Source organism: Ahaetulla prasina, chromosome 13, assembly GCF_028640845.1.
Source record: "Ahaetulla prasina isolate Xishuangbanna chromosome 13, ASM2864084v1, whole genome shotgun sequence".
Taxonomy (NCBI): Eukaryota; Metazoa; Chordata; class Lepidosauria; order Squamata; family Colubridae; genus Ahaetulla; species Ahaetulla prasina.
The window spans coordinates 10,506,346-10,531,002 of record NC_080551.1 but is presented as its reverse complement, the minus strand read 5'-3'; the positions used below and the strand labels follow the sequence as shown (position 1 = coordinate 10,531,002).

At 38.4% G+C, this 24,657-nt stretch overlaps 1 protein-coding gene across 6 annotated transcripts in view; it reads right to left on the bottom strand.

Moving 5' to 3' along the window:
- Nucleotides 1-24,657, bottom strand: part of ASB7 (ankyrin repeat and SOCS box containing 7) — an 84,310-nt gene that overhangs the window by 33,649 nt on the left and 26,004 nt on the right. For 2 of the 6 annotated variants that reach the window (XM_058156817.1, XM_058156820.1), the window contains one exon: nucleotides 12,782-13,069. The exons of 2 other annotated variants lie outside the window; for them this stretch is intronic. In XM_058156817.1, coding sequence (XP_058012800.1) covers nucleotides 12,930-13,069 — 140 coding nt within the window. In that variant the 3' untranslated portion in view covers nucleotides 12,782-12,929. Of the gene's footprint in view, nucleotides 1-12,781; nucleotides 13,070-24,657 lie in introns of those variants that run through there. 2 more of the 6 variants (XM_058156815.1, XM_058156819.1) reach the window with 1 other exon arrangement.

Genomic DNA, 24,657 nt, shown 5'->3' with positions numbered 1-24,657 from the left:
GTAAGAAAGCACTCTGTATTCAAGAGCCGTCTATGTATGAGATGTCATAATAGGGCACGAGTTAGTCATGTCTAAATGAGAGCTCTCAACTTACGGATCACTGTCTAGCGAGACCGAAACTCATTGTCAGGAAGGGACCAGAGCGACCAGGGGCTCTTCTTTACAAAAGGCAGTCCTGTTTTGCCCAAGTCTAGCTTAAAATATCAAGAACAGGGTTGCCTATCAACAGCGAACATCTGGGCCGCCAATGAAGCCGTAATGTCGAATGGTCACGGCCTTCCTTACTTTTCTTAAGATTCATCCCGGTTCTACTTGTTTTTACAGACTTGGATTTGTGCATTTCCATGAAGTCAGTTTGACTTCTTTGATGGTAGCTTAGCACACTGTGCGAGTTCAAGTTCAGTGGTTATATCATATGCAGGCTGAAAATCTTGAGTCTTTTTTCCCCTTTTTTTCTATCCTTTCTTTTTCTTTTCTTTTTTTCTTCTTTCCTTCCTTCCTTTTCTTTCTTTTTCCTTTCATGTCCTTCTCTCCCTTTTTCCTTCCTTTTCCTTCCTTTTGTCTTTCCTTTTGTCTTCTTTCTTTCCTTCCTTCCTTCCTTTTCTTTCATGTTTTCTCTCGCCTTTTCACTTTTTTCCTTCCTTTTCTTTTCTTTGTCTTTCCTTTTTTCTTTCTATCCTTCCTTCCCTTTTTTCTTTCTTTTTCCTTTTCCTTTCATGTCTTTCTCTCCCTTTTTCATTTCTTTTTCCTTCCTTTTTTTGGTCTTTGGTCTATTTCTTTTTCTTCCCTTCCCTTCCCTCCCCTCCCCTTTTCTTTTCTCTCTCTCTGTCCTTTCCTTTCGTTCTTTTTTCTCTTTCTCTCTCTTTCTTTTCTTTCTCATAGGATCGAAAAAGAGGAATAGCCATCTCTCCATCCATAGGCATGAAGCTGCTTCACACAATTAATGCAACTTTCATCAGCTTGAGGACCATGCCAGGATCAATCTGGCATGTCGTTTTCCAAAAAGCCATTTGAAGACAACATGCTCAGGAGCCAAATGAGTGCCTTGAGTCTCTGCAAGCCTTCTTTGCACCTTCATAGGTAAAGGATCCCCTCGTGCATACGTGCTAGTCATTCCTGACTCTAGTGGGCGGTGCTCATCTCTGTTTGAAAGCTGAAGAGCCAGCGCTGTCCGAAGATGTCTCTGTGGTCATGTGGCTGGCATGACTCAATGCCAAAGGTGCACGGAATGCTGTTACCTTCCCACCAAAGGTGGTCCCTATTTTCCTATTTGCATTTTTTACATGCTTTCGAACTGCTAGGTTGGCAGAAGCTGGGACAAGTAATGGGAGCTCACCCCGTAACACGGCACTAGGGATTTGAATAGCTGAACTGCTGACCTTTCGATCGACAAACTCAGCGTCTTAGCCACTGAGCCACTGCTCCTTCATACCTCCTACTAAAACAAAAAAATAAAAAAATTCCTTTTCTGCCTCACATTGCTTGAGGGGGGGAATGAAAACACTCCGAGCTCCCCACTGAGGTATGGGTCTACTTGCAGCAGCCATCTTATGGTGTTTCCAGTCCACGCAAAGGACCCTGGGAGATGGTCATTACTCATTATTGCGAAGTATGGGTCATCATTTAATTAAAAAGCAGACTGGCTATTTATTTATTCCCAGAAACTTATCATCTGGTGGTAACCACCCAGCCCAGAAAAGGGGAGGAATGTTCAGAATGAGGAAATTGCTTTAGAGGAAATAAGGCAGGAGAATTAAATTACATGGACCCCTTCTAATGCATTATACTCATTCCCACAGTGCCTTATCCCACAAAGATTGGAAAATAGCCTGAGGAAAACCTCAGCCATTTATCTGTTCAGCATGGCAGAGGAGTCCCTGTGGATTCCTGGAGGTGCCTCATCGGTAGCTCCGTCAAGCCATGCAAAACGGCGGTTGGGAGAGATTGAGCCAATTGCAAAAGAAACCAAACTAACCCAAATCCATTTCATGTACATAATGTTTTGTATGTATCTGAGACCTGCAAGAATGAAAGTACGGAAGTGGGTTCAAATGTGGGAATTTCGAATTGTCACAATTCTAATGTGCTCTGACATGGAGCTTCTGCAAAATACACACAAAAATACTATGCTGTAATGTAATGTAATGTAATGTAATGTAATGTAATGTAATGTAATGTAATGTAATGTAATGTAATAGAATAGAATAGAATAGAATAGAATAGAATAGAATAGAATAGAATAGAATAGAATAGGAGAATGTAATGTAATGTAATAGAATAGAATAGGATAGGATAGGATAGGATAGGATAGGATAGGATAGAATAGGAGAATGGAATGGAACGGAATGGAATGGAACAGAACAGAACAGAATAGCAGAGTTGGAAGGAACCTTGGAGGTCTTCTAGTCCAACCCGCTGCTCAGGCAGGAGACCCTATACCATTTCAGACAAATGGTTAGCCAATCTCTTCTTAAATACTTCCAGTATTGGAGAACTCACAACTTCTGGAGGCAAGCTGTTCCACTGGTTAATTGTTCTGTCAGGAAATTTCTCCTTAGTTCTAGGTTGCTTCTCTCCTTGATTAGTTTCCATCCATTGCTTCTTGTCCATCATACCATTTTGTGCATCATAACATTATGTAACCAAAGGGGTATATAAAATCATGCATGGAAAATGTGGATTCAGAAAGTTTGCCCCTTACATGGTTAAAAAACCTAAGTACTGATAGTAACTCAGGACCAGAAAGTGAGTTATTTGTGCCATATAGAGTTGAACTACAGTTAAAAGGAAGTAACAATAGAGTACGGCTAATTGCTTCTGGTTGTCCACCACAATCTTGTTCAATAAAGCGCTGAACATGATCAACTTTTAACTTGATCCAGCAATATTTTAATGTTACTATTTCCTAGTCACCTAATGTGTTAGCCACTGTTTATTTCAAATGACCCTCTGTGAGTTCCTGAAAAAAAGAGAGAAATACATTTAGCCTCCCACCCACAGTGGTTATCACAGGTACTACCCAGGGGTGGGTTCTATTTACGTTTACTACCAGTTTGCAATGGGACCACGCACGCGCATGCGCAGAAGCTTCCTGATGATGCCCGGGTCGGTGGGTGGAGCCTCCCGCCGGTTTTACTACCGGTTCTTGTAAACCGGTCCAAACCGGGGGCAACCCACCACTGGTCCTACCCAAAAATGCATGTTTTTCACCCCATCCTTCTAAGTAAGGATTTTCTCTGAACATTCAGCATGAATTTTACAACTTGGGATACAATCGTCTCATCCAACATTTGTTCCTGGAGCGTTAAGCTGTCATGGTAGCATCTCAAATGCCTTTGCCATTAGAAGTGAAGCAGGTAAAATACCACAAGAAAAAGGCAGTTTTAGCTAGGATTACATACATAAAACTCTGCCAGTAATTATTAGGTTCTTCTGTCAAGTTCCCCAGTTTTTATATATAGTGGATGACTTGAAATGAATTCTCCCACGTGCTATTTGGTCAGTCCGTTTTGATCAGTGCGGTCTCAGGTGGCAATCCACTTGAAAATCAGTTGAAGGCTCCACCCAAAGGTTTCGGGAACAAGATGTCCAGCCACTCACGACCCCTTTCAAGCAGTGATGGGTTTCAATGTGGGTGTGGCTTGGTGGGCATGGCATGGCTTGGTGGGCGTGGCTGGTGGGCATGGCAGGGGAAGGATACTGCAAAATCCCCATTTCCTTCCGATCAGCTGGGACTCAGGAGGCAGAGAATAGATGGGGGCGGGGCCAGTCAGAATTTTTACTACCAGTTCTCCAAACTACTCAAAATCTCCGCTACTGGTTCTCCAGAACTGGTCAGAACCTGCTGAGACCTACCTCTAGTTTACACATAGTTTCACATCTCTTTTGCTCAGTGGTAGAATTCAAACTTTTTTACTACCGGTTCTGTGGGCATGGCAGGGGAAGGATACTGTAAAATCCCCATTCCCTCCTCACTCCAGGGGAAGGTTACTGCAAAATCCCCATTTCTTCCTGATCAGCTGGGACTCAGGAGGTATAGACTAGATGGGGGTGAGGCCAGCCAGAATTTTTACTACCGGTTCTCCGAACTACTCAAAATCTCCGCTACCGGTTCTCCAGAACTGGTCAGAACCTGCTGAAATCCACCTCTGCCTTCAAGCATCCCCTTTAATTAGACCAGGAGAAAGGCATTTTAAATATCACTACAGATTCATTCCTCGTGTTAACCTCTGTCATAAAGCAGAGCCGGGCAATCCGTTAAAAAAACAAAAAACAAGAAAGTTCTGTTTTATGTTCATTTCTTACCCTCGCCGCTTTTGAACAAAGTTCTTGTGATCCCTAATGGTCAAAAAGAACAAAAGTCAAGGTTGTAAGAGCCATATTTGAAAGCCTTTAGCCCTCCATTTATGGTGAGGGGGCGATCAATCAAAATACAGACTAGCCCTTGACATACAACAGTTTGTTTAGCAACCTAAGTAACAACAGAACTGAAAAAAGTGTCTTATGACCATTGCAGCAGCCCAGTGGTCAAATGATCAAAATTCAGACAACTGAGTCATATTTATGATGATTGCAGCGTCCCAGGGTCATGCGAATACCTTTTGCGACCTTCTGACAAGCAAAGCCAATGGGGAAGGCAAATTCACTTAACCACTCCAGTGATTCACTTAACAAATGTGGCAAAGAGAGGTCGTAAAATGGAGCAAAATTCATTGTAAGTCACCTCTTGGAGACTAGGCATGAACAAAGAAAAGGACCGGCCACTGAAAAGCTCATTTTTATTCTCTTTTTCCAGCGAAACACACAATTGATAGCACAGTCTAAAATATCTCTTTTCAGAAGAATCTCCCATTTAGTTCATTGTTAAGTGTATACAGGTAGTCCTCGACTTACATCCAGAATGAAGCCCAACATTTGTTGCTAAGTGAGACGCTTACTTTTGCCCCATTTTACGACCTTCCTTGCCATAATTGTTAAGTGAATCACTGCAATTGTTAAGTTAGCTAACACGGCTGTGAAGCCAGTCTGGCTTCCCCATTGACTTTGCTGATCAGAAGGTTGCCAAAGGTGAAAAAATGGCCATAATTCACTTTTTTCAGTGCGGTTGTAACTTCGAGGGGGTCACTCAATGATCTGGTGTAAGTCCGAGGACTATCTATAGTTCGTGGAGAAAACAACTATGTAATTGCTTAGGAGTCTAAAATGGCTTAATGGCACACAATCAATCAGTCAGTTTTATAGGAAAAAAGGGCCTTCAAAGAATCAGCAGATTCTGTTAAAATTTATTGGGTGTAATAACACTTGTGTAGCACTTCAAAATAATTTACATTCATTGTTTATGGAGAAACTAGCTCTTGATCACAAAACTTTTTACCCTAGAAAATATGTCAATGTCAGACGATGTCAGACTTGTTTAAAAACGTATTAAAGGTAAATGAAATCGGGGGAGGGGGGAAATATAATGACGCGTTATAACTTGATATGTTATCAAGTACTGGAAGATAAAATGGATCAACCTTCACAGTACATTGAACGATTTAATAATATTCCTGATATAAATTGGCTGTTAAAAAGAACTTTATTTTTCGGACTATAAGACACACCGGTGTTTAAGATGCACCAAGATTTTGAAGAGGTAAGTAAAAAAAAAAAATGTTTTGCCCTCACTGGCCCTCAGGAGCATTCTGCAGGCCTCCCAAACTCTCTGTGCACCCCATTTTTCACAAAAACAGGGACCTATTTGCCCTACCCCAGCCCCCAGCCCCCAGGAGCAGTCTGCAGGCCTCCCAAACCCTCTTTGCACTTCGTTTTTTGCCCGTTTTTCCAAAAAATGACGTGCACAGAGTGTTTGGGACTCCTAGAGAGGCTCTGGAGGCTGGAGAAAGCAAAAAACGGGCATTCCGGTCCCACCGGAAGTTGGCAAATGGGCCATTTCTGGCCTCCGGAGGGCCTCTATGGGGGGGGGAGAACATTTTCACCCTCCCCAGACTCCTAGAAAGGCTCTGGAGCCAGGTGTGAGAGAAAACAGGACTACCGGGCCATCGCGTGCCGGGGCGGGGGAAGCAGGGGGGGGTTGCACGTGCATGCGTGGGGGTGGTAAGCATAGAATTATGGGTGTGGGCATGCCCCTGTGCGGCCCCCCCTCCCTCCTGGCACGCGATGGCAAAAAGGTTAGCCATCACTGCTGTAGGGATTTGAAGCTAGGGAAAAGCAGTGAAATAGCCAAGAGGGAGAGAACAGAATTCCAGATCCTTCTCTGTGTATATTAGGGTGACAAAAGGATTATAACTGGAAATATGTTTTTCTGTAAGCAATGACTACTCGGGAAAAGAATCTTGTGGTTGTGGTAGGGTAGACACTACAGTGTAAACATGTAATGCAATTTGCAGCTGCTATAAAATGGCAAAGTGAATGTTGGGGACTATTTGGAAATAAACTGAAAACAAAGCTATCAATATTATTAACTCTTTGTAAAAAAAAAAAAAAAAGTGAGATGCCCACGTTCTGCAAGCATTTCCTGGAAAAGAAACGGGGAATCTTGGATGGGCAAAAAAATTGGAAGCAATTCGTTTATGGCAAGAGATAATACTACTATTCACATTCAGGTGACAGAAATGCATAAAATTATGTGTTGTAGGGGAAAATACCATCAAAACAGTAAATATATATATAATGATTCCCTAGTACAGCACCTAAACAACATTGATTGATCTTGGAAAGTTAAGCCCGGTTAGTCCCTGTATTTCTATGGTATTTCTACAGGACATCATCAGGAAGGCTCAGAACCAGAACTAAAATAATTCCCCAAAGAAAACAACCAAAAACCAGTTCTCCACTGCTGCCTTCACGACTGTTCCCCTATTCTTGACCAAGAGTTGAGTTCCATCTTAGACTTCTGAAAATGATGATTAATACTATAAAGGTAAAGGTTCCCACTGCATATATGTGCTAGTTGTTCCCGACTCTAGGGGGCGGAGCTCATCTCCGTTTCAAAGCCGAAGAGCCAATGCTGTCCAAAGACCTCTCTGTGGTCATGTGGCTGGCATGACTCAACGCCAAAGGCGCATGGAATGCTGTTCCTTTCCCACCAAAGGTGGCCCCTATTATTCTACTTGTATTTTTTACGTGCTTTCGAACTGCTAGGTTGGCAGAAGCTGGGATAACTCACCCCGTTACGCGGCACTAGGGATTCGAACGGCAGAACTGCCAACTTTTCGATCGACAAGCTCAGCGTCTTAGCTACTGAGCTACCGCATCCCTTGATTAATGCTATAAGAGTATATATATTCAGACTTGAGTATTGAAAACTATCTCAAGAAATTTTTAAGCTTAAAATACTAGAATATTTGTTACCGGATGCTTGATATCAAATTCAAGGCTTCTGAGGCTGGCTGATCATCTTTGGTTTAAGGACTATACAGAAGTGGCAAAATTGTGGAAACCTTTTGGGAAAAGTGTATTTTCTAAAACTAGCTAATAACTTTTTTTTGGGGGGGGGAGTAGTACCATAAAATTATATACCAATGGAAACATAATTGAATCAAGAATGTAATGCAATAACTTTTATGAAGGATTTGCTATTAGAATAGCAGTAACAGTATAAAGAAGAAAAGTGAAACACAGAGAAAAAACAAGATATACAAAAATTATCACCATAGAAAAAATGAGATATACAAAAATTATCACATCATTTACTAGGTAGCTGGGTAACCTTTAGCATGACTTACGGCCTTACAACATCTTCCCATGGAGTGAACCAAATCTTCTAGTTCTGCAGCTGTTATAATGTGAAACCAAGATTGAATGATTGCTTCTATTAACTGGGTTTTATTGCTGGGTCGCTTCTGACTAACAAGTTTCTTTAGTCGACTCCATAGATTTTCAATTGGGTTATGAAGGTCTGGGCTATTCCCAGGCCATTCCAGCAGTGGAATATGATTATCTTGAAATTAAAAGTCCTTCGGGAGATAGGGCGGTATATAAAAAAAAAATTTGAATTTGAATAAAAAAAAAAAGTGGTGTTATTAGCCATCAAACCTCAAAAATACACTTTTCCCAAAAGGTTTCCACAATTTTGGCCACTGCTATAAGCTCCTCAGCAGTTGGACAAAGTTTCTGTATCTGCAAACATAAAATACACCCCCCTCCATGGTTTAATTACACCAAAAAAGCAGGAAAGGTACTCATGCCTCATTAGAAACTCATTATCAGAAAACAAACTAATTTCTATATAACAGAAGCCAAATATACTTTATGAGAGGAAATGTGCTATCATTTGAATAAAATGTTCATTAGTAGCTTTTGCAGGTCTACCATTTCTGTAAACAACAATATGCATTTGGCTGAGAAAGGAACACAGGAAATGCTATATAGAAACCAGAACATAATTCATGGCCTCTTATTAGTAAATCAGTAAGAATCATATAAATATTTTGCCAAGAGAATAAAAAAGGGTTGATTTTGCAAAACAGCTCTGGCTCACTCTTTAAAGAAAATAAAAAAAAAGTTTATTAATTGGATGCTAGCTTAAAGTATCCGCTACATATTTTCCATCCTAGGGAAATCTAAAATATTAACACGGAAATCCTTTTTCTTTCTTTTTTCTTTTTACATCTAGTCTGTAATTTCTCATCCTTGGATAGAATGTCAGTGTCTTGACTAAATGAAGTTCAGTCCCATATGTTCTTCAATGCCATTCTGTTTTCCAATATATGGGAAGATAATTCACAGATCTTAAAAGGGCAACTAAAAGCAACAAAAACACTTTGAAATACAATATATTTTACACCAAGTAATCTTTCACTGAAAGTATCAAATGATGGCGCAAAACATACCAATCACTTTAGAAATCAGTGAAAAGCTGATTTTGCTTTCGGCTCTTTCTATTATGCAGTTCAGAATTATCCCTTTTGCAATATGGATACTTTTTAGTTCATTATTTTATGCTTCTGATTTTTAAATATATGCTTGGGGTTTTTTTTGTTTTTTTTAGAAAAATGTTTAGTGTGAATGGGAACAAAAACATACATGCATATTTCACATATACATATAATTTCGCATTCCATTGTAGAGTGGCTAACATTTTATAAATTTTATATATGAAGTTTTTATATTCCTGTAAGCTGCCTTGAGTCGCCATGTGTGAATAGGCAGCAATAATAAATTTCCTATTTTTTTAAAAAAAACATCATCTTGGGGGAAAAGAGATATAGAAGAAATCATCCAATTAAGAATTTGTTGGAGTTTTTCAGGGAGGCCTGACATTGCTTAAGAGGTGGGAGCTGCCAAATAGGAAAACCCGAAGACCTGTTTAGCCGAGAGCAAAGATATTGAGCAGCTGACATATTGACTGTCAGGATACTGGTGTTATCTCTTCTTTTCTTAAGACTGTAGGGAAAGTAGGGAATAATTTTTAAAATGACTCATCTTTTCTGTAGCTTTTTCAGCTGAAGTAACGAGGGAGCGAGTCCTAGATAGAAAGCAAAAAGATAAAGAGATTTGGAAGCAAGTAAAGCAGGACGAAATCTTTTGGAGCATATTAAGGCTGGCCAAGAGAACGAGCAACCTTCTCCCACAGTTTATTCCAATATCTAGAGCGGTTGCTACATCAAAAATGGAGGTTTGTATGCCAACCCCCCCCTTTTTTTTGGCATCTCTGAGGAATTCCAACATGTTTATAGTCTCTTTTAAAAACAAATTAAGAGTTGACAAGCATACAAGAAGAGATAACAGGCCTAGCACAAATGCTCATATCTTTTTTCCTCCATATTTTAAGCCCAAACATTTTAACAGAAAATTCTCATAATTTTTTTTTATAAATTATTATACACCTCTTCAAATTGTCAGTCTAGTCAGTTGGATCAAATAAGTTAAAAGTTTACTTTTTCATAACCTTTCATCCAGTTGAGTTTTTACAGAGGTATACATGTATGTGGTACATTCTGTCTTCTCGGTCTCAAATTAGCACAGTACGTATGCTGTGGAATTCCCTGAACATTAAAACTAAAGAGGGAGGGCAACTAACCAGTTATTTAATAACTCAAGTGCTTTTTAAATTTTCTATACAACTGGGACCCAAAGTTCAACCTTCCCTCTTTGCCTTAAACTTTCCAACACAGCTTCGCAGACAGGAAGGCATGCAGGGTGGCGTTTAGGACTTTTAGAACGACAACTCAATATGCACTTCATAAAAATGAGCGAAGTATTAAAACGTGGGGAGAAACCCAAAAATAAACCTCGAAACGAATAAATAAAACAAAAAGGAGTTACATATTAAATAGCTCTTTTTTGTTACCAGCATGGCGTTTATACATTTTCCGAAAGCCACAGCAGCAAGACAGAATTAAAAGTCATCTTATAATGGATCTCTGCATCCGTAGAGATAACTCAGATGCACGAGAATGCGATAAGATCAAGCACACCAAGTCAGACCTGCAAAAATCTGTTGTGCCAGTTCACAACTTCCTTCCTTCTGGATTGGACCTGGATTGAAAGTACCTTTAAAAAAAATCCTAAGAGATTGACCATGGGAGGGTTTAAACATTTCCCAGAAGGCTGGAATTTAACAATACTATTTGCTGATGTGAAGATGGGTATCTTATTGCCTATGGCATTGCATTTACATCTAGCATACCAAATGCATGCTTGACTTGGCTATGGCACCTTAAAAGGAAAAATAATTAATAGGCCGTTTCAAGGGATCGTTGCACTTTTCTTCTAAAAACCATTGACATACTTAAGGGAAGGAAAGTGCTAGTCGCTGTTACCTTATATACTGAGCCATCAACTTCTTGCTTGCTTCTGTAAAGCCAAGGCTAAATTAGGAGCAACAAATCCCTGGATTATCACTGTTCCTTAAAAATCCACTAAAAGCAAGAAGAGAAATCCTTACCCAAAGGGATGCTGTGCTGCTCTTATGAACTACTGATTTACCTGGCAAAACTGATATATGGGGCGCAGGGTATACATGTATGCCTGAAAACTTCGAAACACTGAAGCATGAGAACCAGCAGTGTTTCCGTGACATAATCCAAGCTAAATCTGATCTAAAATCCGAACACTCCAACGTCCACTGGACGTTGATAAAGGACCATCAGAATCCCATTTCTGTAATGATCTCAACTCCCGTAAAAGAAGAGACGTATCTAAGATATTCACAGTAGCCGACATTTAGAACTAAGCTGTAATCAAGGATTAGTTTTAAGCTACGAAGAAATTGTCTTTAGCAATATTAAGGAATTACTTCCCTAGCAGGGAGAATACGGGCTTCAGAAAGGCAGTGATGTTAGCTGTGTATTGAATATGATCGACCACTTGAGGTTCAACATACCTATGAAAAGTGAGTTATAAGCACAGAATTCACATGCTGCCTATGAACTCAAGCTTTACGGACCTTCCTGTTGATAGTACAGAGATCTGTGCATGTATAATTCACATTTGCAGGTATTTTGAATTGTGAATGGTTTTCACATGGCCTGAATAATTTAAGGAGAAGTTTGCAACAGCCTAAGGCTCTGTTTAGCGTCAAACCAGCTGGAAGCATGTCAGGCCAGAGAAACAAATTATGGACCCCATTTAAAAAAAATTAAAAATTAAAAAGCAAATCGCTAGCTTGGATTTTGTTCTAAGAAAACCAGGAATTAGCCTGTTGCATGAAAAAACAACAATGACAGCTGAGATATGGGCCACGGTATTTGAAATCGGATGTCGTTGAAATGAAGATGGTGATAACAAACAAACAAACAAACAAACCAACTAACCCCTATAAAGCAGCAATTCCAACAGTAACAAACATCATATCTGAGGTCAGGATAGGAATGTTTGAAAGTCACATGTGTGATACAGGAAATAAAAATAAGACAGATAGATATATTGCACTCCAGGCACTATATGGAAACAGGATATGTCGGCTTTAAAATTAAATTTGTTTTCGGTTAATGCTTTTATGATGCACAGAGACCAGAAAGGTATCCGAACAGTATAAAACCTAATTAAAAAAGAGCAGTCCACTCATACTGGCATCAAAGGAACGTTTGGACATCTGAAGTACAATAATTATGCAAAAAAATCTAAAGTTGAATTTTAAAAAAAAAAAAAAGAATGAAGGCGGCAATATTTTCAGAGAGCTGTCATGTCTATGATAAACTTCAAACATTCTACTTACATGCCTGAGCCATGATTTTGAAAAATAATAATAATAATAATAATAAAAATAAATAAACCCCCCCTGTGGGCAGAAAAGTACATCCCAGTGTGGAATCCAATCAATTGCCAGCACTAATGAAGCGTAAAATAGGTGCCGTATTGGCCTTTTGTTTGTTTGTGTGTGTCTGTATGTGTGTGTGTTTGTGTGTGAACAGTGCTAGGGGGCTTAATCCACCAATCAGTGTTGCTACGGAAGGATCTGCCTATAGAATTCTCTACCAATAAAGAGAAATACAATTGCAATACCTGGTAGATGGCGTTCTTAAGCCCTGACCCTTATTTGGTTTAGAATTCATTCAGCACTTCGCTAAAATTACGCATGCTATGCAGGGATGGGGAAGACTTATTTTCGAACAAGCAATGTTCTTCTTCGTTCTTAAAAGCGATGTTTAAAAAATGCCCCCCCCCCTTGCAAAATAAAACCCAACCCCCCCGCCCCGTTTGTAACGACGTATAGAAAGCTTGAATCTTGTAAACTTGGACCAAGAATTCAAAAAAAAAAAAAAAATTAAGACCTCCTAGCATTTGGTATAAAACAGGCCCCTCCACCTGCCCACCCGCCCCGCCCCAAAAAGAATTGTATACCTGCCTTCTGACTTCTTGGGGAGAAAAAAACACAAAAAAATCAGAAATTGCATAGGATATACGTTGTGCAAGGTGACCAGCCTTTGAAAGGTATCTGGAATACAAACTAATCCTGCTTATTGTCCAACTCTTGCAAATTGTCAGATATCATCAAATTTGTGTTTTAAGTAGTCTTTCATGACCTTGGCAATCGGTAGTTCGTCAAGAAGTCTGAGGTTTTGAAGGCCTATACACTGGCGGATTTTAATTCGACAGAGATCTTGCAAGTTCCGAGGCTGCCCTAAAAAAAGAGACAAAAGCATTGATGAGTCATTACCAGGCCTTGAGTTTTTTTTTTTAAAAAAAGAGTAATTGGGGGGGGAAAACCAGCCTGTCAGCCCTGGAGGCCATCTTTTTCTTTGGATCTTCAGGGCTGCCACACTTAGTGCTGTGGGAAACTGGGAGGGGGGGATTGCATGGAGTTGCAGGGGTATCTATAGCCATAATAACATTCTTTTCTCTGAGAGTCAAGGACATCTTGCCCTGCACCTGGAGTGGCGTGACTGGGAGTCATCTCCAATTGGGACGGTGCATTGATTGGACCATGTGATGGACATGCGGGTGCAGGGGGAAGGGACTTGGGTTTTCTTTTGGGTGGGGAAAACCTGGAAGCTTTCAGATTTGGGTTTTCCCAGATGTGCCAATAGGACATCTCTCATAAAATGGAACTTCGAGGAACGTCTAGCCTCAGAGTCTTCTTTGGTTGGGGTGTTACTTGGAACCCTGACACAGGCAAGAAGAAGCCAAACTGTAGAACAGTACAGCTGTCCCAAAACTGTAAAATAGAATAACTAGGTGTTTTTTTTAGTCCTAGTAGGAAATATTTCACTTTTTAGTTAAGATATCTGAGACGGCCCATTAGCAGTAAACGCACATGAGCTCGATCCTAGCGCTACAACCTAAGAATCATTTGTGTGGACACCAGGGAACGAGCCGGAGAGATCCTTCAAAAAGATTAGGTACTGTCCAACAAAGGTGTATACAACCAGAACTGCACAAAAAGCAAACTCACACTAACTGCAAAACAAGATGAAAGAGGTCAAAAACAAATTTCCCCGGTAAATCTCCCTTATAAATGCATGCTTTTAACAAAAGTATATGTGACACACACACTTTACATTGGCAAAAACCCGAAGACTGCCAAAAGCACAGAAGGAACACTTGGAAGAAAACGGGAGGGTGGAGAGGAAGGGCATCTACCCTTAACTCTAAATTCCTCAAGGGTGATTATTAAATGTCCTGACATTTCCTCCTGATAATCTGAACAGCATTTCCTGGGAATGTGCTAATAATGGACATTTCCAGTGTTAAGCACCAGTTGCCACATCTATTGCCCCTTGGTGTCCAGAGCACTTACTCATTCTTGGATGCATCTGAATGGGCGAGCAGGGGGGGATTATAGACCACACCAGTGAATTTTCTTATAGCAAATGTAAAATGTTATTAGCAATCTGGTAAAGGCAAAGAAAATAAAGAAAGCGGCGAATTAAGCGCTGCCTAATGATGAAGAGGTAATGCGGGAGAGCTTCGGCTAAATCTGGAAAGAACCGAGTTGGATTAAAGTAGATTAGGTAAAACAATTAAAAGGCTTCCAAAGCTGACACCTTCCATCCAGAAATACAATGGTGTCAGAGTCATAGAAGTCCTGAGCTGACTTGCTCCCAGACACATTTCTGAAACCGACGTTTAAGGAATGCTTTCATTAGTAAACTTTATCCCCAATTTTTTTTTTTTAAAAAAAGAAAAGCATGGCCAGTGCTTATCTACCACTATTTGGGTACAATGGAAAAGGCCATTCAAGCCAGCCCTCCCCTCCCTCAACAAAGGCAATTTTATGTACTTATAACTATCCTGTGCGAAGGGCGCTTAGCAATCTTATTTTTTTTCTGAAGAGCTAAAAGGTGGGAGGTATTTTACAGGGTCCCCTATCGCAGATTGTTCGGTAAGCTTTCAACTTTTTTGTTTGGTGGGATGGACAGAAGAGGAACATGGTAAGCTGCAGAGATCCATTTCTGTAAGTGGCTCTGTTTGAACAACTATATAAAGTTGGAAATTGCGGCAGCAACGTAAGCAGTGACATGGAAACTGCAGCTGCTTAGTACCGTCCTCCAGAGAATGCCAGAACAGGGCAGTGGGGTTCAGAAATTTAATCAGTATTAATTGTCAGCTATTTAAAAAAAAAGAATTTTAAAAGCAACTTATTAGAGTTTATTAGGCAGCTAATAGTGAAGATTGTTTTCACAACTAATAAGAAATTTACTGTCACAGAATAAAATTTTATTTATTCAATGAAGTGATTAACTGCCAACAAAATCCCGATGGAGATACATATATAGATTTTATTTATATATATACATATACATACATACATATACATATGTGTGTGTGTGTGTGTGTGTATGTGTGTGTGCATATGTATGCATATAATTATATATATGTATGCAATGAAAATTTATTCTTCAGTTTGATTTGTTATTCAGTCAGTTATTAATTATTAATCTCTGCAATAGGGGCCCAAGTAAAACCCCACTAAACATAATCATAGAAAAATGTGATTTTGAAGGTAGAGTTCCATAAGGGACAGGTGAAATTATTAGGCAGTTTAAACTATAAGAAAATGACACATACAGTGATATTAGTAAAATGTAAGAAATGAGAAAAAATAAATGTTAGTGAAGAAAGAAAATTAAAACTGAATGATCCAGTTTTAAAAGTAAGCCTAGAATAATACCAAAAAAAAAGAATGAAGGCGGCAATATTTTCAGAGAGCTGTCATGTCTATGATAAACTTCAAACATTCTACTTACATGCCTGAGCCATGATTTTGAAAAATAATAATAATAATAATAATAAAATAAATAAACCCCCCCTGTGGGCAGAAAAGTACATCCCAGTGTGGAATCCAATCAATTGCCAGCACTAATGAAGCGTAAAATAGGTGCCGTATTGGCCTTTTGTTTGTTTGTGTGTGTCTGTATGTGTGTGTGTTTGTGTGTGAACAGTGCTAGGGGGCTTAATCCACCAATCAGTGTTGCTACGGAAGGATCTGCCTATAGAATTCTCTACCAATAAAGAGAAATACAATTGCAATACCTGGTAGATGGCGTTCTTAAGCCCTGACCCTTATTTGGTTTAGAATTCATTCAGCACTTCGCTAAAATTACGCATGCTATGCAGGGATGGGGAAGACTTATTTTCGAACAAGCAATGTTCTTCTTCGTTCTTAAAAGCGATGTTTAAAAAATGCCCCCCCCCCTTGCAAAATAAAACCCAACCCCCGCCCGCTTTGTAACGACGATAGAAAGCTTGAATCTTGTAAACTTGGACCAAGAATTCAAAAAAAAAAATAACAACTGAGAGTTAGGAAAAATGATAAGAGTAAAGATGAAAGAGAGATCAGAAGAGGTTGAATATTTGAAATTCTGACACAGGATAAACGTTACAGGATTTTCAACCTACAGCACACAATTAACTGATAGACAAGGATCAAAATTACAAATTGTATGATATCCATGAAGGCTACACAGGTTTAAATTATTAGATTTGCTGAAAGTGAAAGTAGCAATTTTAAGTCTTAATTATTATCAGAAAAAACAATGTACCAGAAGTATAATAAAAGCAAATATTAGCATGTTTGTATTTCACTTCACCTGGCTTTTTGACTGATAAGGTTTAGACTATTTATATTTATTTAGGCTATTATAAATGGGCTGCAGGATTCTGTTGGTTAGTACATTTCAAATTGCATTAGTAAGTATGCAAAATAATTATTTGATATTGTGAAGGAACTAATGAATTCATTTATTATTTTTAATTTTACAAAACTAATGTTTTGATATTTGTATGATTTCTTGACATTAAATATTAAACACATGAAAATATGATATGCCCAACTGGTATTGTAATACATACCTATAAACAGTCAAATAATTGTGATAAACTTTTATTAATGGACAATAAAAAGAATTGATAAAAATAAAAAAGAATTATAATAAATTGCTCAAAAATCCATTTTGTTGCTCTCTACTACTTCAAAGACAAAAAGAAACAAAGTAGAAAATTACATTAAAATTCTGGAAGGCTACATATGGATATTCAGCACAAATGTATAAATGTTATGAGGGCTGACAATGTGACTATACCAAAAAAATATCTTAAAGTAATCAGCAAACATAATATACAGTACACTAAATCTGCAAGAATTTCTATAAATGGTTATTTATCTTTAGATCAAGCACAGAACCAGATATCTTTAGTTTCCTTTGCTATTTGTGGTTTTCATGAGACCAGTAATAATAGAGTTTGTAGGACATTAATAAAAACATTGCTAAAAACAAGGCTGACGGTAGCGCTATATAACAGAAAAAAGAAATTTTGACTGATTGACAAAAGATTGAAATACTGTGCAATTATTTTTGAACATAAATATTTAATTCTTCCAAATCCGGTTGGGTAAGAGTCAAGATTTAAAAAACAAACAAACAGAACAAAGCTAAATTAAATCAGAGGCAAAATAGCAGACATAAACTGCAGAACTAAGACTTGAGCAACACTAACACTTATCACTCTTAAATTCCCTTTATGCTTGCACTGTCAAAGAAGGAAGCGGTTACCGAGAAATTAAATACCCGTTTATTTGTTTCTATTAATTATTGTCTAACTGAAATTATCTCCCTTCTTAGATTTGTAGCAAATAAAATCAGTTCCCTAGTATAGTCCCCTCTATACAGTATGAAGCATGCCCAGTTTGCAAAAACATTTTAACCGAAGCCTCTACAGGAACAAGACATATAAAGGAGCTATGCTCACCAAGGTACTTATTTCAGGTAGCGATTGCTATGCCAACTGGTCCATAATTGGGAAGGCTCAGATTCCTTACTTAACCTCAAAGCTAAGTCATTTTCTCCTAAATCAGTGTCTTTTACAGTACTTCTTAAGGTTTAATAAGGAACAGGAGACAGGGTTATGTGCCTACTTTCTCAGACAAAGTGATATTAAAAATGTAAGAACTAAGATATAATGGATTGGATTAGTATTTCTAGAATGTGCATTGGACAATTTAAATCCACAACTTCAGCAATGCTGGAAATCTCTGGAAACTCAATGATACCTGATATGCATACATTTAAACCAAAATACAAACATCTATATGTTTTAGGCTAAAATTCAGGTACAAGTAAAATAAAGCCTTACACCAGTCCTTAATTCCGTTCAAAAATTTTAAACGGTGTAAATACATTCACAGGTCGCCTTCAGTATGAATGTGATTTTACGTGGAATTCAGCAGTTCAGCAAACGATTCTAGAACCAAATTGGGGGGGGGGGAGAAATCTGAAGCTGCTAATTTCAGCGTTTATAGGTTTTCTTTTACCAAAACATTGCTCAAATTAATTCTAACCTTGTTAATTACAAAAGCAAAAACAAGCAAACAAAAAATTCAAAATGAGAAAACGAACAAATAAAAACCTTTAGAGTTTTTATTGGTGGCTTTCTTCATATCTAGCGATCTGCAAAATTTTAAAGAGTTCCAGCATACTGGATTTCTCTCCCCGCACCCCCCTCTCCAAAAGAAAATATCAACTTTTACTTGTTTCTTCATGCTTGCATAACAAAAACACTGTAACATGGCATAACATTGGGTTCTTCTTACAAGATGGCAATCAAATAAATTGACAATCTAGGACACAATCTTCTCCTGCCTATGATAGGCATCTCGAAAAACTAATTTCAAAAGGTAAATTGTCTATTAAGGAGATAATAGGAATTAAGAGTACCAAAGAAAAATATTTATATTTTCACATACTCATAATTGTTATTTATTTTCTTTCCTTGATTTGGACTGTTCCTTCATAAATCCACCATTATTATAATTGTACAAAATTAACCATTAAAAATTATACCTCTAATTGCCGTATTAGTTGGAAAAATTGCCTGTTGTGGCTTTTCAATATAGTAAAGCTTTTTATTAGAAAATTATCCTATTCCCAAGCACATTACTTCAGCAAGGGAAGCCAAGTATTTAACTCTTACTTTCAAAAACATATCAAAGTCTCATCGAAAATGTTTGAACATCATAAACAACTGCACTGCATTTGCTCTCTGCTCTAAGAGTTATATTAATTAAGATAATTTTCCACTTATCTTTCTTAGAATTGGACATTCAGATAGCCACAAAGTTAGGCAAAACAAAATGTTTTGGAGCTTCGAAGGGAACACAGTGCAATGTAACTACATAAGGATTCAGGAGCATCAGCATTCATGAGACTACTTTCTTTCTTTTTTTTTAAAAAAAATAGGAATATGAAGATATGTTACATCTAATATTGTTTTCTTCCGTGTAAAAGATGCTCCTTTTCTGTTTACGTTGCTTTTTGTTTTATTTTAAAGAACATTTAATCTATTGCGCTATTTTGATTTTTCACAATTGTCAACAGAGAGAAAAGGCACTGTTGCAAACAACCAGAAAGGCAAACATTTAGATTTGAATGATGTTCCAGTACTCCTAAACTTGCATAGAATTTATCTTAAATTGTTAAGATTCAATACTGAACAACAGGATAATTACTTAAAAACCCTCAGGCGTGTACTGTTTCCTTTCTTTCCTTTTCTCATGCACGAATATTAAAATAAAGATGAAAAAAAGAGAGGATTTCTTCGTATTTTTAAAGTGGCACTGCTATGAAACAATGATGGTAACTGCCATGACATCCCGGCAATAATTATAGAATATTTGTGAATATCTTGATTCCAACTATACTATCTCTCTAACGTATTCCACGATACACAAAGTTGTACCAGAACCTGGAGAAATTCTGATGACATTTCAATTAGTTTGTGCTCTTATTTTCCAGAGAATGCAGTTATCATGGGATGGGTGGGTGGGAGGTTTCTTTAAAGATCTAGAAAAAAAAAACCTCGATCATCTAGAAAGCTCAAGAGGGTGAAGCAAACAAAACATGAGTGGATTGGAACGGATGGACAAAGAAAAAGTAATAAGGCCAAGGATGAGTTACATGAGGTGAAGAATGAATGAGTTTATGCTTGCCAATGAAGGTTACAGGTTATAGAAAGGGGAGGTATCATAAATAGTATGTGATGTATCAGATAGTATGCGATATATTAGATGATAGAAAGGCAATGTATCAAAAATATATATTTCTCTCTCTCTCCCTCTTTTTTTTTTTTTTTGCTACAGAAGAAAGAATCACATGAATATATGTATTTAGAAACACAGACATCCCTGTAATACATGTTTTTGCTCTGGTGTACACATATCGCTTGTTTTCCAGAGTATTGGCTATTTTCTTTTCCATAAGATAGAGAATATTCCCCTGCCTGTTTTACATTTTGGAGAAAGTGAAAACTATTCCCTTCAAAGAAAGAAAGAAAGAAAGAAAGAAAGAAAGAAAGAAAGAAAGAAAGAAAGAAAGAAAGAAAGAAAGAAAGAAAGAAAGAAAGAAAGAAAGAAAGAAAAAGACTTCAGGGAGGAACGTATTGTTTAGACAGCAGCAATTGCTGGGGAGGGGAGGTTGTGCCTCCCATTTAATTTTGGGAGCAAATTACCTTTCCTTGATGACTAGAAGTCCCCTGCTTCCATTTGTGGCAGTTGCATGAATTTTAAAATACCACCGAGAACCCCAAAAGATTAAAACTGCTTGCCTTATACAAGGCACATGCCTAGGTAACACTTTTTGATAGGTGTCTAAGAGTTCAACTTCAAACCCAGTTTCTGTAATCTGCAGCTGAATATGACTGATTAGAATTGGATCCAACTTCCTGTTATATAAAAGCCTCTTTACTGCCAAACCCTTTTGATTTCACTTCAATGCTAACCAACGCAGCTTAGCCGTGTTCTTTGCGCTGTGTTCAAGTCCACTGCTCCATTTACAATTTGTACACCTGATATTTTTACTTTTATATGTTTGCCATACCCAAAGGCAGCCAGAATTTTTTAGTCCCTTGAAACAGGGCACTCCAGAGAAGGAGGAGGAGGAGGAGGAGAGGTAGTGGGATTGTCAGGGGATAAACACACAAAAGCATTACGGCAATATCAAAGAAGCAAGCTGAACAAAAACCCTAGTTATATTCCTGAGGCTAACATGCATGCTTTGAAAATGTGCCTGCAATACGATAGTCGGGGAGTTTGCTTTGACTAACAGTCACCCACCCAACATACTACATGCCATTCTGAAAGCTCAGCTTCCAATTTCCATGCCCAAGAGAAGCTAAGATGTCACTTTTCTGAAAACGTCTGATCCATCTCCAACATATATAAAAAGCCGGTCCCACTTATAAAATATGATTTATTTTAAAACTGAGATTTGAATATCAGCTAACAAGAGAATATAGTCCAGGCTGTTCACAGATTCTGCAATGCTCGGTCGAAAAAAAAACCCAAAACCAACCCACCTGTAACGGATTCAGAACTGAAGTCTGAACTACATAATCATCCTACACTAGAATTACAAAGTAAGATAAATTCACAAACTTTGACTGAGGAACGGGATTATAAAAATGTAACATTAAGCTACCGAATATTTCGCATTAAAGGAAATTGCCTTAAAGCTAGAGGAAAAATCTAGCAGCTGACTACAGAATTGTATTTTATGATGGTCTCGGTTTCAAAGCATTGAAATTATGCCGAAATAAAACCTGTAGAATGATTTAAAGAAACAACACATTTCCTAAAGACATGAATGATTTCTTTTGATTGTAAGAAAAAGAAGATCTCATTTTGTAATAACAAAACAAAAATTTTCCGATTATTCAAAAGGGCTCAGCATCTTCATCTACCTCATTTTATATTACAATTGTGATTCCTATTTATATAAAAATTGAAATTATATACTAATGAACCTAAAGAACAGCATCAGCAAACTATGTGTCTTAACCCCAACATACCTAGTCACAGCTAAGAAATCTATTGACGTGGCATTTATAGGCTACTTCTGCTGATTGCCAGGTGCCTGCAATTTGGCAGTTCAAATCTCACCAGGGTCAAGGTTTATTCAGCCTTCCATCCTTCCGAGGTCAGTAAAATGAGGACCCAGACTGTTGGGGGCAATAAGCTGATTCTGTAAACAGCTTAGAGAGGGCTGGAAAGCACTATGAAGCCGCACATAAGTCTAAGTGCTATTGCTATTGTTAAAGCAGCTCTTAGTTTGATGTCCTAAGATGATGATGGAAGAAATGGAAGGATGTCAAAATAATTGCCTATCTCTACCCATGTCAAGTCTGTGTGATAAGACTTCAGTACACCTCAGCAAGCTATTAAAGGATGCAGTTTCTATTTTGCTAAAACTTCCCAGATTGGTCATACGGATATTGAATGATGATTGTTCATAAATAATAAAGATAATCTACAGGGAGAATGGGTGATTAAGAAGTTTATAGATATATGTATTGGATGTGTGTAGATAGATAGAATAGAATAGAATAGAATAGAATAGAATAGAATAGAATAGAATTTTTATTGGCCAAGTGTGATTGGACACACAAGGAATTTGTCTTGGTGCATATGCTCTCAGTGTACATAAAAGAAAAGATACGTTCATCAAGGTACAACATTTACAACACAATTGATGGTCAATATATCAATATAAATCATAAGGATTGCCAGCAACAAGTTATAGTCATACAGTCATAAATGGAAAGAGATTGGTGATGGGAACTATGAGAAGATTAATAGTAGTGCAGATTCAGTAAATAGTTTGACAGTGTTGATGGAATTATTTGTTTAGCAGAGTGATGGCCTTCGGGAAAAAACTGTTCTTGTGTCTAGTTGTTCTGGTGTACAGTGCTCTATAGCGTCGTTTTGAGGGTAGGAGTTGAAACAGTTTATGTCCAGGATGCGAGGGGTCTGTAAATATTTTCACGGCCCTCTTCTTGATTCGTGCAGTATACAGGTCCTCAATGGAAGGCAGGTTGGTAGCAATTATTTTCTGCAGTTCTAATTATCCTCTGAAGTCTGTGTTTTTCTTGTTGGGTTGCAGAACCGAACCACACAGTTATAGAGGTGCAAATGACAGACTCAATAATGACAGACTCAATAATTCCTCTGTAGAACTGAATCAGCAGCTCCTTGGGCAGTTTGAGCTTACTGAGTTGGCGCAGAAAGAACATTCTTTGTTGTCCTTTTTTGATGATGTTTTTGATGTTAGCTGTCCATTTGAGATCTTGCGATATGATAGAACCTAGAAATTTGAAGGTTTCTACTGTTGATACTGTGTTGTCTAGTATTGTGAGAGGTGGAAGTATGGAAGGGTTTCTCCTAAAGTCTACCACCATTTCTACGGTTTTGAGTGTGTTCAGTTCCAGATTGTTTTGGTTGCACCACAAGGCTAGTCGTTCGACCTCTTGTCTATATGCGGATTCGTCATTGTCTCGAATGAGACCAATCACTGTTGTGTCATCTGCGAACTTCAGTAGCTTAACAGATGGATCATTGGAGATGCAGTCATTGGTATACAGAGAGAAGAGAAGTGGGGAGAGCACACAGCCTTGGGGGGCCCCTGTGCTAATTGTACAGGTATTTGATGTGATCTTGCTTAGCTTCACCTGCTGCTTCCTGTTTGTTAGGAAGCTTGTGATCCACTTACAAGTCTGTTCCGGTACCTGTAGCTGGTTTAGCTTAGTTAGAAGAATGTCTGGAATGATGGTATTGAATGCTGAACTAAAGTCTACAAAAAGGACCCTTGCATAGGTCTTTGGAGACTCAAGATGTTGTAGGATGTAGTGCAGAGCCATATTAACAGCATCATCTGTTGATCTATTTGCTCGGTATGCAAATTGCAAGGGGTCTAACAGCGGATCCGTGATGGTTTTCAGGTAGGAAAGCACTAGCCTTTCAAAGGTTTTCATGACTACAGATGTTAGAGCAACTGGTCTGTAGTCATTCAGTTCCTTGATGGTGGGCTTCTTCGGCACTGGGATGATGGTAGAGCATTTGAAGCAAGAAGGAACATAACACATCTCTAGTGATTTATTGAAAATATGGGTGAAGATGGGGCCAATTGGTCAGCACAGACTTTTAAGCAAGAAGGAGTTATCTTGTCTGGGCCTGGAGCTTTTCCTGGCTTTTGTCTGTGAAATAGGTCCTGCACTTCTTTTTCTGTGATCACTAAGGGTTGTGAACCCAATGAAATGGGGTCAGTTGTAGGAGGCTTGGCTGTTGTTGGTGTGTCTGAGATGGGGGTTGTGGAGATAGGTGGCTGTAGTTTCCTTTCAAACCTGCAGTAAAACTCATTCAGGTCATCTGCCAGTTGTTGATTACCTTCAGCCTGGGAAGGAGGTTTGCCATAGCCGGTGATATTTTTAAGAGTTTTCCACGTTTGCTGGTTCATTTGCTGAAAACTGATTCTTTAGCTTTTCAGAGTAGCTTCTTTTTGCTGCTCTGATCTCCCTTGTTAGTGCATTTCTGGCCTGATTGTACAGCATTTTATCACCTTTTCTGTAGGCTTCCTCTTTGGAATGTCGTAGCTGCTTAAGTTTAGGTGTGAACCAAGGTTTGTTGTTACTGTATATTCGCAAGTTCCTTGTAGGTACACATAGGTCTTCACAGAAGCTGACATATGATGTTACAGTATCTGTGAGTTCATCCAGGTCTGCAGAGGTATCTTTAAAATATTCCAATCAGTGCAGTCAAAACATGCCTGTAGCTTTAATTTTGATTCCTCCGTCCAGGTCTTCACTGATTTAATTATTGGTTTTGTGGCTTTAAGTCTTTGCCTGTAAGCAGGTACAAGGTGAATCATGCAATGATCAGAGTGTCCTACAGCTGCACGTGGTAAAGACCGATAAGCATCTTTTAGTGTTGTGTAGCAATGGTCT